Source organism: Dreissena polymorpha, chromosome 16 (assembly GCF_020536995.1).
Source record: "Dreissena polymorpha isolate Duluth1 chromosome 16, UMN_Dpol_1.0, whole genome shotgun sequence".
Taxonomy (NCBI): Eukaryota; Metazoa; Mollusca; class Bivalvia; order Myida; family Dreissenidae; genus Dreissena; species Dreissena polymorpha.
Genome location: NC_068370.1, coordinates 24,330,997 through 24,347,959, shown reverse-complemented (window position 1 = coordinate 24,347,959; position 16,963 = coordinate 24,330,997). Strand labels below are relative to the sequence as shown.

Sequence of the window (16,963 nt, the reverse complement as noted above, 5' to 3'; positions counted from 1 at the left end):
AAGTAATTTTTGCTAAGTTTGATTAATAATCTATATTTTGCTTTTTGATCTGGCCACATAAATTAATCTTATCCTCATTTTCTTCCAAAGATGACTTGTTCATATGGAATGCTTACAGGTATTTTGCATTTTTTCTGTGGCATGCTATGCAACCAAACATGTTATTATATATATATACCTTTTTGTGTCTGAGATGTTCTTCAAGCCACTGCTCTACTTCTCCAATTTTTTTCTTATGTACTGCTAAATCTGCCTAGAAATGAAATAAATAATTATTTTGTTAAAGAAAGAATTGCTGACCGCAACACATAATTCATAATGCCAGGCCCATGCCCATCATTCTTAGAATTTTCATTATCAAAATTCCAATGTATCAGTCATGTTTATCATAAACTAAGATTAAGTATCATGAAGAACATTTTGTCAATTTATAGAAGAAACACACTTTGAAAAAGCCTATTGAGGCAAAATATATCAGGTAAGCGTGAAGATTTTACTGCGACTAATAATAACCTGAGAAACTGTAGCTCAATAAAGAAGAACATTTTCTACACTAATCAGATCTATTTTGATCTGAAGTAATACCGTCAATGGCAATTGAACTGGATTCTGGAAAAAATGGAATAAAAAATTGGGAATATGACCAAAAATCTTATAAAATCACCCCAAAAAAGTCCTGACATTACAAATTTAACAGCTAGGGCCAATTTTTACCTAAGGGCATGATTTTAACAATCTTTGTTGAGGATAACAATATGATATTACGTGCAAAATACCTTAACTTCTGGGCTTTATGGTTTCAGAGCATAGAATTTTAAGGGTTTCCAATATATACATAAATGGAAAACAAGAAATCCCCAAGGGCCATAGGACCCAATTTTGACCCAAGGTTCATGATTTGAAGAAACCCCTGTGCCTAGCAATTTCATATAAGTTTTTTTTCTAACTTATCCAACAAGATATCATCACAGTAGGGAAAATATTGATCCCAGGGGCATGATCTGAGCACACTTTGGACAGGGCCAATATACAATGTTACATAGTAAATACCAATCAACTGAGCTATGAGTTTCAGGAGAATATTCTTTAAGTTCTCACTGTATAAATTTAAGGCTAAAATTCTCCACATTGGAAGATTTATTTTGACCACAGGAGGAGATTTGAACCACAGGAAATTATTTGAAACAAGAGATGTGTTTGTCAGAAACACAATGTCCCCTATTGCGCCGCTTTGAAGCCATACATTTGACCTTTGACCTTGAAGGATGACTTTGACCTTTCACCACTCAAAAAGTGCAGCTCCAGGAGATACACATGCATGCGGAATATCAAGTTGCTATCTTCAATATTGCAAAAGTTATTCAATATTGCAAAACTTTAACTAACTTAAAGGTTAAAGTCTTCCACAGAATGACAGACAAACAGACAGACAGGCCAAAAACAATATACCCCCGATCATTCTATCCGGGGACATACAAACTTAGAAGAGGACCACCATATGATTTAACAAGCCAGTACCAAACAATAGGCCTTGGGGTTCCAGAAGATTTGTATGTTTTCATTTTTATACATATAAAAAAAAACAAGTAACCCCAGTACAGGTAACACAAATAATTTGAACACATTTTGCGGATAACCACAATATAAAGAAGTGAAACTCAATATTGAAACTTCAATATAAAGAAATGTACAAGCCTATGTTCAATATCAAACATAAAACCTCTGGGCCATGTGGTTTCAGAGGAGAAGGCTTTTAGGTTAAAACCACCATTTTGCAGCTAAATTTAGTGACCTAATTATCCTATGAAACATAACCAACCATTTAAAAATGTTCATATAAGACCACCAAAGGTACATTCCAGTGAAATTTTATGAAATTCAGCCAACTGGAGATGTCATATAAAGAAAACTTTGACAGACAATCAGACAGATGTACGAAAGACATAATGGTATTGCAATAGCTCACCATGTGTACAACAGGCCAATAAGAGCTAAAAAAATTCAAACTTTCAGTAAATCAAAATTTTTGTCAAGTGCATTCCAAACTTCAAAGAATTTGATGAAGGATTTTCATTTCCAATGGCCAACATGAGACAAAACAAGGGCTGTTTGTAAATATGGGCTGTCCGTTGTAGTGGCAGCCATTGTGTGAATACGTTTTTTGTCACTGTGACCTTGACCTTTGACCTAGTGACCTGAAAATCAATATGGGTCATCTGCGAGTCATGATCAATGTACCCATGAAGTTTCATGATCCTAGGCGTAAGCGTTCTCGAGTTATCATCCGGAAACCATTTAACTATTTCGGGTCACCGTGACCTTGACCTTTGACCTAGTGACCTCAAAACCAATAGGGGTCATCTGCGAGTCATGATCAATCTACCCATGAAGTTTCATGATCCTAGGCGTACTGTGTTCTTGAGTTATCATCCGAAATCCATTTAACTATTTCGGGTCACCGTGACCTTGACCTTTGACCTAATGACCTCAAAATCAATAGGGGTCATCTGCGAGTCATGATCAATCTACCTATGAAGTTTCATGATCCTAGGCGTATGCGTTCTTGAGTTATCATCCAAAAACCATTTTACTTTTTTGGGTTTCCGTGACCTTGGCCTTTGACCTAGTGACCTCAAAATCAATAGGGGTCATCTGCCAGTCATGATCTATCTAACGATGGAGTTTCATGATCCTAGGCGTATGCGTTCTTGAGTTATCATCCGAAAACCATTTTACTATTTCGGGTCACCGTGACCTTGACCTTTGACCTAGTGACCTGAAAATCAATAGGGGTCATCTGCGAGTCATGATCAATCTATCTATGAAGTTTCATGATCCTAGGCGTATGCATTCTTGAGTTATCATCCGGAAACCATTTTACTATTTCGGGTCACCGTGACCTTGACCTTTGACCTACAGTACAGCCAAAGCGGCACAAACATAATCCGCGGCTACGCCACGGCCAGATTATTAGTCCGCGGCGGCTGAATCGTGTGTTCACGCGGCGTATCGCCGTGGCACTCGGCATCGATCCGCGCAACGACGCCGAGTCTGTATTAACCACGCGTACTTTCGCGGAGTAAATCCGCCGCATACGTACGCGGCGGATAGAGTGAAAAGATATCCACCTACATGTACATACCTGTATGTGTAGCGTAGAATTAATTACGCGCAACTGTTTATGATTCGTTCGATTATCATTATTAAATTTTTAATCCGAAACACACTTCCGAATTTTAATGCTAACGCGTCCTTTGGCAAATTCTAGTGTCAAATAAACAGTGCTAAAATATCCTTTGTTTCATAAAAAGCGCGCGAAAATTATGCAGACATGTAGAACGTCGTTTGGAAAGTTTGGGTGTATTTTGTGTTGTGTAAATACATGAACATCACGTCAGGCGTAAATCGCGTGTTCAGTGGAGAAAAAAAACGCCCCGATTAGACGTTATTTCATCATCTCTATAAATAGTAACAAATGCCAAAATGTATTTGATACATGAGGAAATATCGAGAATGTTTGTGTATCGTAAATATTTACCAGCATTTGCTTTAAAACTGGAATATACGGGATTATCGGGTAATTAGTAGCGATATTAACTGTATAATATGAACAAAATAAAACGTGTTTATATACGCATATTCAAACAATAGTTATAATAAGCTGATAATCAACAAAACTACAAATACGTCGTCACCGTCTTGATTATTGATGTGGCTTCAAACTGCTAATTTTCTCAGCTAAAATATAATAGCGGAATCAACATGCAATTAATTTATAAATCCACCATATGCTGGAGCCTTGACCACTTGTATGTGCGAAAACATAATTACGTGACCTTGTTTATGTGTGAAATACATACGCTACGGGCGGGAAACAAACTTAATAATTGGCCAGACACATTAACTATGCTTACATGTATATGCTAATACAATCCGCGCACAATAAATTTATTATGATTTTAATTATTATTATAATTGTTCTTTCAAAATTTGTTAACTACATGTAACTAATAATTAAAAAAAAAAATATTTCATGATCGCATCGACTCGGCATCATGTCGGGGACCACGGCATGCCTCGGCGGACAGATGCGAAGTTTCGCGGCGAAATGCGATTTGCCGCCGCATACTGACGCGGCTTCAACGACTGACGCGGCATCGACTCGTTTCGCCTTGCCGCCACGGATCGTGAAATACGTTTGTTCCACTTTGGCTGTACTGTAGTGACCTCAAAATCAATAGGGGTCATCTGGGAGTCATGATCTATCTAACAATGAAGTTTCATGATCCTAGGCCTATGCATTCTTGAGTTATCATCCGGAAACCATTTAACTATTTCGGGTCACCGTGACCTTGACCTTTGACCTAGTGACCCCAAAATCAATAGGGGTCATCTACGAGTCATGATCAGAGGTCCAGATAAGATGCGTATTTGCGTAAAATACGCATGAAAAAAAAGAAAATACGCATGGCTTAAACTTTTGTTGAGTAAAAAAACTCCTGGCTAAATTCGGATTACGTATCGTGTGCAATTTCAATGCGTATTAGCCGTTTATACATGAATATAAGTTCATGTAATCATGACTGGTTACCGTCATTGTGTCCACACCAGTAAAAACGTAGTGACATCACCATCTATGTACAGAATGAGCTTCCCAACCTAATTTACTCCTCAGTCAGAACGGTATCATTTCATTTTGGCCCACGATAAAGGCTGATGTTGACACAACGGACTCTCCGCTGCATTGTTGAAAATCGATATACGCTAATGGTGAAAACATTTGACATCACATTCGAAAAAAAAAACCAAATCGCCCAACTTCAAGCATATAAGTTTTGCTATCAGTTCATCTCTTGTGTGGCACTATGGAAAAACCTTTTTCCTTCAAGCACTTTTTAAATGGCAGCCGTTATACACATATATGAATCAATGAATCCACTAGAATCATTATGTAATGCGAAAACTTGCTGCTTGCTTGTTTTTCATATGACCGTCACGATCTGTGCCGCCCTGACCGGCAGTCCATGTCCCGAAAGCGCTTTTCTTTTTGTGACATGTTCAGCAGCGTCTGCATGTTTTGTGTTTTATTGTCATGTAAATAAAACAAAAATTAATGACGAGCCAGTTATAAATGGTCGAACTCTATTAAGTGGACATCGTCATTAGTAACACCGGAAAAAATTGTACGCCCTATTATTGACAGTATATTAAATAAAACAAAAGTTATTGCTTTATTGTGTACAAAACTGCTTGTAATAGCAAGTTAACACTACAAGTACAATTTATTATTACTTCAGGTCCTTTGAACATAAATACTCCTTAAAATTATCGGATTATGATTTTCACTCATCAATTAAAAAATTCATGAGTGAAATACCCCTCGGCTGAAAAAATTATCTGGAGCTCTGGTCATGATCAATCTACCTATGAAGTTTCATGATCCTAGGCGTATGCGTTCTTGAGTTATCATCCGGAAACCATTTTACTATTCCATGTCACTGTGACCTTGACCTTTGACCTAATGACCTCAAAATCAATAAGGGTCATCTGCGAGTCATGATCAATCTACCTATGAAGTTTCATGATCCTAGACCCAAGCGTTCTTGAGTTATCATCCGGAAACCACCTGGTGGACAGACCGAACGACAGACCGACATAAGCAAAGCAATATACCCCCTCTTCTTCGAAGGGGGGCATAAAAATAATATTTTAGAACATTTTAAAGCAAATAAACAGCCACAAATTATATTTGGTATATCACAGTTTTTACAAAAAGTTTGCATTAAAGCAAGATTATACGATGTTTATATGTGTTGAATTGTAATATATTGATACAAATATTTATAATAACACACAATATGCAAGAAAAATGATACATTTAAGACGAATTTCATAAAATACAGCAAATACAAATTAGCGCCCCTAGCCGATTGTGACGAAGATAATTCGTACATATTTTCCTACAATAACCGATGCATTCGTCTTTTTAGTAAGTGTTCATGTGTCGTATGATTCGATATCACTGCAGGAATTTCAAACGAACCGTTAAACTAAATTTAGATTCACATCGTACATGCATAATATACATGCTGGCGAATTTGGCTGTACAGCCATTTTCGATTTCAGAATTAAATATCTGGCTTATTTAGCATATTTCGACACATGTTCTTCTTAACTTTTATTTTTGTTTATATTGAAATATATGTATAACAAGTTTTTTACACATTTTATATTAATTAATAAATATTTGACAAGATCGTATATACCCGCTTTAACAGTGATTTTGTTTGCTCAAAAATACGGCCGATTTGCGGCTGCTTCACAATCGCGAAATTCCATGTTTTTTCCCAAATATCTGACCATAATTTCCCCCCAAAAAAGCCCAAGTTCCAAAAAAATAAAAAATAAATAATTTTTTTTTTTTTTTTTTTTTTAGAAAGAAGTCTCTTATGACTTAATTATGATTTCTTAACTCTATATCTCAACTTTATTTTTTAAACATCCTACAAAATATATATCTTTAATTTAGTCCTTTATGACGATAAATAATTCCCAAATTTGCCACTGTTATTGATTAAAAAAAAAAAAATTAGACCAGACACCTTTTTCCAAAATGGCTAGAAAACCACTTGAACATGTGCTTAAAACAATATTCATTCTGTTACAATCATATTTATAATGCTTAATTTTTCCCAATTTCATGGTTTATCGCACTATTTTTGCCAATTTCACGGGTTATCGCGGTAATTTTCCCAATTTAAATGGCACAGGCTGTAACAAATAAAAGCAAAAAAAATCACTGATTTATATAAGAATGTATATACCACAGCAATTTTTTTCCTTCTTTAAAAAGTACTGAAAATCAGCACTTTCCCAATAAGAAAAAAAACATTCTTTTAATTTAAAAAATGCAACATTTAGTAAGTTTTCCCATGCAGCTCTATGGCTTGAACCTAAGTAAATATAATATTGAAAAATTGACAAAATTAAGTAATCAATTTCAAAGTACCCGTATTTGGGAACAAAAAATCAAATACACCAATTCCCAATATGAAGACTTCACGACGTGAATTTTCCCCTAAAAAAATCCCTCTACCACACTGTATTTTTAAATACCTGTGTGCTTGGAGCATATTTTTCTGACCACATATTAGTCTCTGGTAATGTGTTAGCTCTCCGGGATACAGTGTTCTTTGCAGTTTTCCCCTTTCCAGCAGTCATCATTTGTTCAAACGATCGTTTTGCACCAGGTGCCTGGGTGGAAGTTGTTTTCCCCCCAGCGGGCGGCTTGTTCTTTGTTTGTGAGGCACTAGCTGTGAAGTCATCAAACCCATCGAAAGCCGAGGCTACCCATTGTGTGGGTTTCTGAAATGCAGTTTTTGTTAAATTTTATTGCATAACCCTTGCCTTATTTAAGATACCCAGATAAAGGAAGATTGTAGAATAATAATTCCAGTTTCTGTTGCGAATTAGATTAGACACAAACATTATTTCTCCTGGTTTGTTTCAGTTGGAATTGTTGTAATACTTCACAGTATTTCAGTCATATAATTGTAGTCAGTTCACCAACACACACGTTTCTTTGGTTTGCAGGTTAACCAGTACTAAGGGCCTATATATTCTTTATATATTCTTTATTTCCTCCAATATCAAAGATTCGAACAACATATTTATATATCAATAATCACAAAGCATATTTAACATAGAAAGAGTGGCATGATTTACAAAATATGTAATCATGAATGAATATACAAACAAAAAGTCATGTAAGTTTCAAACCATTACAAAAACTATTATAGTCGATTTTAAGTGAATGTATCATAATCAAGTTAAAACAAATCACATATGAGTTTGAGCAGAACGAAATTGCTAAAAAGGTCATCTTCATTTACTGTTAATGCAAGACACACTAGATGTCTACTCATTGTCATTACTGGGAATAGCATAAATTGCATAAATTTGCTGTGCCCAGTCACTTTGTACAATTCAGCAATAAGCTTATTCCTTTTGGATTCTGTTTTTTCACAAAACCAGATAGTATGGTTCACAATACTGTCCGTGAACTTGTTACAGATTGCACATTTGCTTGCAAATTGCCTCGACATCGCCATACTAAGGATCTTCGTTGACTTATGGTTTATCACAGAGAGTGACGGTGAAGTCTTAGAAATAACGATGGGGGTAAGCGGTCTATCAACTTCAAATAGCTTTGAGTCCTCAAGACATGTTATTTCATTTGCATTATCTGAGAGTCTATGTCTGTTTGTCATTCTTACACTGTTTTTGATTGTCAATTTCCATGCCATCTTTCCGGGGAATACACCACTTTCCAGATACGGAGTTCACACTGCTATCCTTTACATTGGTTTGGCAATACTAGGCAAACTTGTTTGACAAGGGTAATTTTACTGGACAAGTTAATATTTCCAGTCACCTTATACGCAAACAAATGTAAAATTGATGTAAGAAAACAAGTGTTTCCATGGTGGTAGCCAACTCATTTCGTACACCAATATCTTGATCAATCAGATAAGGTAAAAAAGCAAAATCAAAAGATTTCAATAAGTTTGTTAGTTTTATTAAATCGCTATATATCTTGCTTATGTTTAATATATACAATCCTTTTTCAGAGCCTGCTTGTACATACCCCTGGATGGATTGTATTGAGCACACATGCCAGACGTCTCGATCTAAACGGGACAGTCCAGCTTTTGAAATGTTTGTCCTGCATGGCGTCCCAATATGAGACAAATTGTTCCCGACATTCTCAAAAAACCACATATGTTCCACAATAAAATTCCCTTTTCAATCTCTGTCAGGCTAAAACTTACCATGGCTAATCCCTATATTAGGACATGTGAAGTATCAAGCCAATTGGTCGGCTTATGTAATGATGATTCTTAGGATACTGCACACAAATTTAATTCCACTTCTGCCTTTTGGCCTGGGATAAAAAAAGGACATAATCAGGCTAAATTGCTGGCCAGAATTATGGAACTTGCTGAGTGACTTTATACGATGACCACAAAAATATTAGTGAAATTTTGAATTATCAACTGTAGTAGAAACAGTGATATGGAGATGTAGCACGTTTACCTTACACAAATAGCAACGCCAACACAATGCCGACATTTGGGTGAGTGCAGCTTGGCTAAGAATATTTGATGAACAGTCAAGCTAACGTGTAAATGAACTGGTTGTTACCTTGGTACTAGAGACGTTTACAATGGAAACATTTGCGGGTTTCTTCGTGGTGCTACATGTGTTGGGTAATGGATCAATTATCATGCAGTCATCATCATCATCACTATCTGCCCAAAGACTGGTCAGTTTTGCTTGTTTCTTAATCTGAAAAGAAAAATGATGCTTACATGATGAGAGCTGTTTGTAATTGAACAAGAATGCCATTGCCTTTCTTGGTTTAACGTAAAATACCTTTTAAAAAAAGATACATGACATTGATGTTGTTTGTGTTTGTAAAAGATAATTAGTTGTATCAATCAGATAAAAGATTGCGTTTTTTTTCTGTGCACTTCTTAGCTGCAAACCCACCCACATCAATTATGAAAAGTTGCACCAGTTTTTGAGACTTATTTCTGATTTTAAGACACTTTTATAATACATCTATGGATAAAACACAAACATACTAAGTAATGACAAAAAAGGGTAATTGGCCAAACACACATCCACCATTCATATATCAAGTATGTATACATGCTTTTTTCTAACAGACCTGTTTTATTGTACAGAAACTTTACTCGTTATTTATAGTATCATTAATCATTGCAAGCATCCTAAATATATTTGCCCAAAACATCAAGTATCTATTTTTTACATGCCATGTGTGCATGATATTTATTGCATACCCAAGATATCTTTTTTAAAGATATTTCTTTCAGAAAGAAACTTATTTTTATGTAAGAAAAATTAAGATGGCTTTTAAATGACAAATCCAGACACGCTGACCAAACACTGACCTTGATACCATGCGAGATGGAAATTACATTACACTCATAATGAGAAGTCATGATTGCAAAGCTGGAACAACAGTTTATGTAAAACTCAATGCTTTAAGTATGAATACAATATAAAATAGCTTAAAGAAAATGCTAATTTGATAAGGAACATCAATACTTATATGAAATACCTGTAGGATATATAGCTTTCGGGCTTGTATGTAAGGACAGAGTCCTTTTTAGCCCTCTGTAATGCGAACTTTGTACAGAACAGCTTTGTAATGGTTTGGCATATTTTATATAGTATGATTTGGTGATTGATAAGTGTGCATTTAGTATAGTTTACTGTTAAGTTACTTTACAGAACATTTTTCATTTAGTTTCTTGCCAATATTTATCAAAATGTTCTTTGAAACTATTCAGGGTTTACCCATCCACAGCATGTTGGGGTAAACTGTTCCATACATTTATTACTCTGTAGAAATCTAAATATGTTCAGTGTAAATGAAAGTGCACATCTTGATTTGTCATGGTTCAAGGAGTGTCCTCTTCTGATGAATTCTCCAGTAGTAAAAAAAAAAACATTCCACAGGGCAATCGTCAAGACCCTTTATCAACTTAAATGATCTGAATCATATCCCCTTGAAGTCTTGTGTGTGCTAGTGTTGGTAATTAAAATTCTTAAGTCTGGTCTGGTATGGCAGATCACTTAAGTTTGGAACAAGTTTTGTCGCCCTCTTTTGGACCCGTTCAATGCTCTCAAAATCCGTGCAGAGGTATTGGTGCCAAACTACATAAGCAAATTCCAGATGTGTCCTCAACAATGCAGTGTAAAGTCTAAAGAAGGAGCAGGCCTTGACACTAACTTTTTTGACAGGGTTCCCAGAGGGAACCCTACTTTAAACTTTTGGTGACCCTCACCCAAACAAGGGTTTCCTCCTGTTTCGACGCACAGCGTATATAGGGCAAATAAGTACAAGAAGCATACTAGTAAACATTTTTATTTCCAATATTCAATTCAGTTGCCATTTAAAGTAGACCCATTAATAGTTTATCAGCCGTGTTTTGCAAACTTTGTATAGTATGTCTTTCATCAACATCATCAGCATCAAATGGCCCCTCATTGTCATATTTCTGGCAAATCATGCATACCATAGCTTATTTTTTTCTTCATCATAGGCAACCAAGACCAGATCTTGAAATTGACGATTATATTTTTCTTTCTCGTAACAGTAAAGACCTACGCGTTTCTAACAGCTCTACATTTGTTTTTGTTTTTTTGGGTGCAGGCTCTTCAACACCCTCGAGGTATCTCCACATTTTTGTTTAAATCATCAAATTTATAACCAAATTTTGTTTTTGTTTTGGGGTCACGAAAACTGTTTCGACCACGAGTTACTTCCCTCCGCGTAATCAGAATACTCCGCGCATGTACCACATAGTAACTGGTCCGAGATACTAAAAATACACTACTTACCGTTTCAGAAGTTCTTCTTATAAACACGGCAAGAAATAAAAGATAATATTACGCGGATTAAAATGGTCAATCAATATCAAGTTGTTATATAAACATAGGCTTCCCGGAGGATCACCCAGCTTGAAAGAACTGGTGACCCTCGCCAAAATCTGGTGTTCTCGGGTTCCCGGGACAACGTTAGTGTAAAGGCCTGAGGAGTAGTTATCAAGATAACCAAAAGACCCTTTTATAAGTGCTTGTATACTGTTGGCTCGATTTATCATCTTGTTTATGTGTTGACTAAATTTAAGGTCTCTGGTGAAAGTTGCCCCAAGGTCTTTTTCTTCTTTTACAGATTCTATAGTCTTGTTGTTTATGGAATAATCCTGTTTAAGGTTGTTATTTCCATAATGGATGACTTTACATTCATCTACATGGAATGAAAGTTCTCATAAACCCACCCATTCAGTTAGATTGTTTAAATCATTCTGCAGTATGTCTGTTTGATCCCTTGTAGTAAACTGTGTGACTTTTAGCAATATCTGATATACCATTAACATAGATAATAAATAATATGGGCCCCAGAACACTGCCTTGGGGTACTCCACTCTTGACTGGTTTCCATTTAGAAGAGTTACCTTCAATTGATACACTTTCGATGGCCCAACAAGAAGCTACTAATCCAAGATAAAAAGGTGACCTTTATTCAAATCTTCTACTGCACAGAATGCAATATGTGAAAAATGGTTTAATATGAGAACGTATCCTTTAAGTATAAATGCTCTGGGGTCGACAATCTGCCAGATGCAAACACAGTGTATTAATTTCCATAGTTGAATGTGACTTTGTGGTTTCTGTTCAGTCTTTTTATTAGAGATAAAATAGTTTCCTGATGAACACTTAATTTAAATTGTTTCAAAATGCAATGCTGAATCCCTATAATCAGTCGGGGATCTTGCCCGATTGGGAAAGTTGGGGAATCCCCTTTTGACTTTCCCGATCGGGAAATATTGATTGAAAAATTGCCCGATCAGACAAGAAAACAACCATTTTTCATATACCTTGGGAAAACGTGTCCGGGCATCACACAACTCATCCATGGAACAACTTAAATAACTGAATCCAATCTTAAAACAATTATCTTAAATTTGACCATAGCAATTTTTTAACAAGAGCACTGCCTTGCGGGTGCAGACCGCTCATCTATTTTCTTTTTAAAGGTGAAGGGACTCTCAATTTCAATCACAAAGGAGGGAGGGGTGGAGTGAAGAGGGGTGTATAGTGTGGGTGTGGACATTTATAACATTATCTTCCAAAAATGCGGAAAAAAAAATGCAAATAAAAAAAAATAATTTTTGGGGGGGGGGGGATGGGGTAGGGGGTATAGTGTGAGGGTGTGGTGGTTATTTGCGAGATGATCTTAAAAAAAAAAAAAAATTAGGGGGGGTGGGGGGGAGGGGATTCTTGGGTGCGATGGTTGGACGGTATTTCAAAAATAAAATAATATAAATAAATATAAATATTTGTGTTTTTCAACCGTTTCAAAAAAAAAAATTGCGGGGGGGGTGGGGTGGGGTGGGGTGGGGTGGGGTGGGGGGGGGGGTATAGTGTGAGGGTGTGGTGGTCATTTGTGAGATGATCTTAAAAAAAAAAAAATAGGGGGGGGATTCGCGGGGGGGGGGGGGGGGGGGGAAGAGGGCACGGGGGATTGTTTGGGTGGAGTCTATTGTGGTATGTCAGGTAAGAGTAGTTTTGTCAAAGTATCAATCAAATCTAATCATAAATAAAGAAGTTATGGCAATTTTAGCAAAATTTAATAATTTGACCTTGAAAGTCAAGGTCATTCAAAGGTCAAGGTAAAATTCAACTTGCCAGGTACAGTAACCTCATGATAGCATGAAAGTATTTGAAGTTTGAAAGCAATAGCCTTGATACTTTAGAAGTAAAGTGGATCGAAACACAAAATTTAACCATATATTCAAAGTTACTAAGTCAAAAAAGGGCCATAATTCCATAAAAATGACAACCAGAGTTATGCAACTTGTCCTTTTACTGTCCCCTTATGATAGTTTGCGAGTGTTCCTAGTATGAAAGCAATATCTATGATACTTTAGGGGTAAAGTGGACCAAAACACAAAACTTAACCAAATTTTCAATTTTCTAAGTATAAAGGGCCCATAATTCCGTCCATGTGCCAGTCAGAGTTACATAACTTTGCCTGCACAGTCCCCTTATGATAGTTAATAAGTGTTGCAAGTATGAAAGCAATAGCTTTGATACTGTAGGAATAAAGTGGACCTAAACACAAAACTATAAAGTAATCATTTTAAGTAAAATCGAATCAGATTTAACAAGACAAACAATTTGATACCAAGATGTAATATATATTTAAACACAAAATGCAACAGAAAAAGCAAAAAACTTGTTTTGCAAATATTAAGCACCAATGTGCTCATGACGTCATTATTAACACGTCAAACGACAAAAGTCTTGTCCGCTAAAACTGCAGCTTTTTAGCGTTTTTTTATATTATTTCTTTAAAATCGGGGATGTAGAGGTATGATAAACAGAAAAACAGGTTACTGCCTTATCTTTTTTAAATATATCAGGCTCGGCATGAATAAAATAACGGCTCGGCAAGCCTCGCCGTTATATTATTCTAAGCCTTGCCTGATAGATTACAAAAAGATCAGCCAGTAACTTGTTATTCTCTATGATGACCCTCTAGTGGGTGCATATTCTACACCGTGCTGTAGTTCAACCGCTGTGCTGTTGCTGGTGATAAAAAGGTATGAACCACTTCATTGCAATTTCTAACATATATTAGCCTTGAAAAGGGGGTTTAATGCCTGTGCGTAAAGTGTCATCCAAAATTAGCCTGTGAAGTCGGCACAGGCTAATCAGGGACGACAGTTTCAACAGATTTTTGCTAAGAAGAGACTTTCTGTATACAGAAAATATCATTTAAACAAAAGAGTGTCGTCCCTGATTAGCCTGTGCAGACTGAAAATTCCATGGCGAGAAATTTTTCGCTTTGTTTCAGTTTTTGTTGAAGCGGTTGCTATTGCTGTTTTAATTCATGTTTGTTTTTGCAATAAAGTACTTTATTAATAACAAAAATTGTCAACATACTATTACAGTGCACAATTTAAATTTAACTTTGAAAAATAAAGTTGAATAAAGATAATTTTCTTAAAAATCTCTTTTTGTACGAACTTGGATTTGAAAACAGTCCACTCTCGTTATGTCGACATCGGATATCTCGATATTCTTGATATGTCGAAGTAAGCTCAATGTCCCAACTTTTTTCCTTCTTTATCTATATAAATAAACATCGCATATCTCGATTTTCGTTATGTCGAATAATTCGATATGTCGATATAAAATTTTGTCCCAAGTCCAGATTTTACATGTATTTACTGTGGTTTATCTCGAAGTGCGAATAACTGTCCCAGTGTCGGCAAAAGGTGAGAAAATTTTTCTTTGATACTTCACCGCCCCGCTTCGCCCGGCTGCTCCCGATACTGTGCGGTAGGAAATCGATCCGTTGATTGCATCAATGATCACACGTGTGTAATGTCGTTAGCAATTAAAACTTGAGTAAGGCCTGTCACTTTAACTGGCACTTTAACATCAATTTACTGCAATTAATGCACCGCCTGCCGAAAGGCCGAAATATATTTTTTTATTTTATACCCGATTGAACTTTGCATTTCAAACTACAAAATGTTCAGTATTCTGGAACGTGATTTACGCATGTTCAGATGGAAAACCCTCGTCTTGATTGGACGTCAATTGCATCATAACTATAAATAGCAACATTACCGGATGTTTACTCGACAGTTTAGAAAAAATATAACCGCATGTGTTCATGCAATTATGTAAAACTTAAAACGTCATTTTAAGCATTTAAATTTAATCATGCCTCGTAAAAACGCGTATACATGTATATCAGGTAGAGAGTATTCTGCCACACGGTGACGGCTTTAGTTAGACCACTTAGCAGGTATATTTATGTTAAAAACAAGGTAAATATTCGTCTTATTTTTTCTTTAAAAACGCCAAATCGGATATCTCAAACTTTCGTTATCTCGATATATTTTCTTATTCCCGCCGACTTCGAGATAACGAGAGTGGACTGTATGTTAATTCAATTTGTATACTAGAAACCCTTATTAAATAAAACACCATTTTAATAAAATAAGAAAGCAAAACACATTCTTGTTATGTCTCCAACTTTCAGCTATTTACGACTTTGGCGGAATACTGGAATTCCTAGCTCGCAATTTGCTTTGGCAACACCAAGCTTCAATTAGCATCTGTCACATTAGCGCGTGTTGATGAGGATTCCGTAAATTGTTATTTGTATGTGTGTTCATATTTTATATGTTCAATGAAATATCATAAAACAACATCTGATTATGTGTTATATAAGTTTTATATTTCTCGATTAAGTAATTAAAGTATGTCCATCCTGTTTTTCTTTTTTTAACTTTTCACATGCTTGAACATTATTGCAAACAAGTAAAAAAAACAAATACAATAACACGACAAAACGGATAATTGTGCAATACTGTTTTCGTACAAGAATTGCTATAGATAGATAGATTTATTTCAGTACATAAAATACAGGTACACAACATAATTAAAAATATTTCTACATATTATGAAATACAAATGCAAAATATAACAGATCAGCTAAAAGACTAGAGCTTAAAAGCAATTTGATAGCAATTATTTTGGTAAAAAATACATAATTATTGCTTCTTTTTATATCATGTGTTAACATATATGATTGGTGAATCGAATATTAACGACTATCTTATATAGTGTACCAGGGCATGTACTCATATACCCAATATAGCACAAAAAAAGGAATGGGAATTCCCTTATTTCCATTGTGGTCCTGGTAAATGATAACAGTCATGTCCAAGCAAGGCACAACAACTTTGTTCTTAAAGATAGTAAACTTCGAATCGCACTAGATTGTATAAGATTGAAAATATTAATAGAAAAAGAACATCAGATGTAGCAATGTTTTGTCAGCCTTTCCTACTATTCCCCATGCTCTTCGAAGACTATTCAGATGGTCGACTAGATTGTCATAAACTAGTAGATATACATGTCCTCAGAAATGTAATGCACAAGTCGCTTACACGTACCATGTCTTCAGTGCTGATAGTATACATTGATTTTTATCAGATACGCCCCAAGATGTGCGATAATGAAATTACTCCATCAATCGATGTCCTATTCCCGGCCCAATGAATTAAGTATTCTAGCGAATTATTCACTCTACTTTGATGACATTTAATATGAAAAATGCTTGATAAGTATTATCAGTCTTGTCAGTTTTACTGCTTACAGTGACTTAGCAAGAAGACTTGACCTTAAAACGCATCAAATCCTTATAAACTAGAGACTAAACTTTCTATGTTTCATTCTCTAGATGATATGTGGATATGGTGATTTTATCTTATCGTTTGCACAAAACAAACATTGATCGCATACAAACCATGAATTCATCAGATCTTTTTTCGATGATTTACCA

The 16,963-nt window shown here is 35.6% G+C and overlaps 1 protein-coding gene across 1 annotated transcript in view; it reads right to left on the bottom strand.

The window, feature by feature from the left end:
• LOC127862002 (cell cycle checkpoint protein RAD17-like) overlaps positions 1-16,963 on the bottom strand; it is a 147,257-nt gene that overhangs the window by 118,585 nt on the left and 11,709 nt on the right. The window contains exons 2-4 of the mRNA XM_052400856.1: positions 9,205-9,348; positions 7,117-7,365; positions 179-253 (exon numbers count right to left, since the gene is read on the bottom strand). Of these exons, the coding sequence (XP_052256816.1) occupies positions 179-253; positions 7,117-7,365; positions 9,205-9,348 (468 nt within the window). The remainder of the gene's footprint in view (positions 1-178; positions 254-7,116; positions 7,366-9,204; positions 9,349-16,963) is intronic.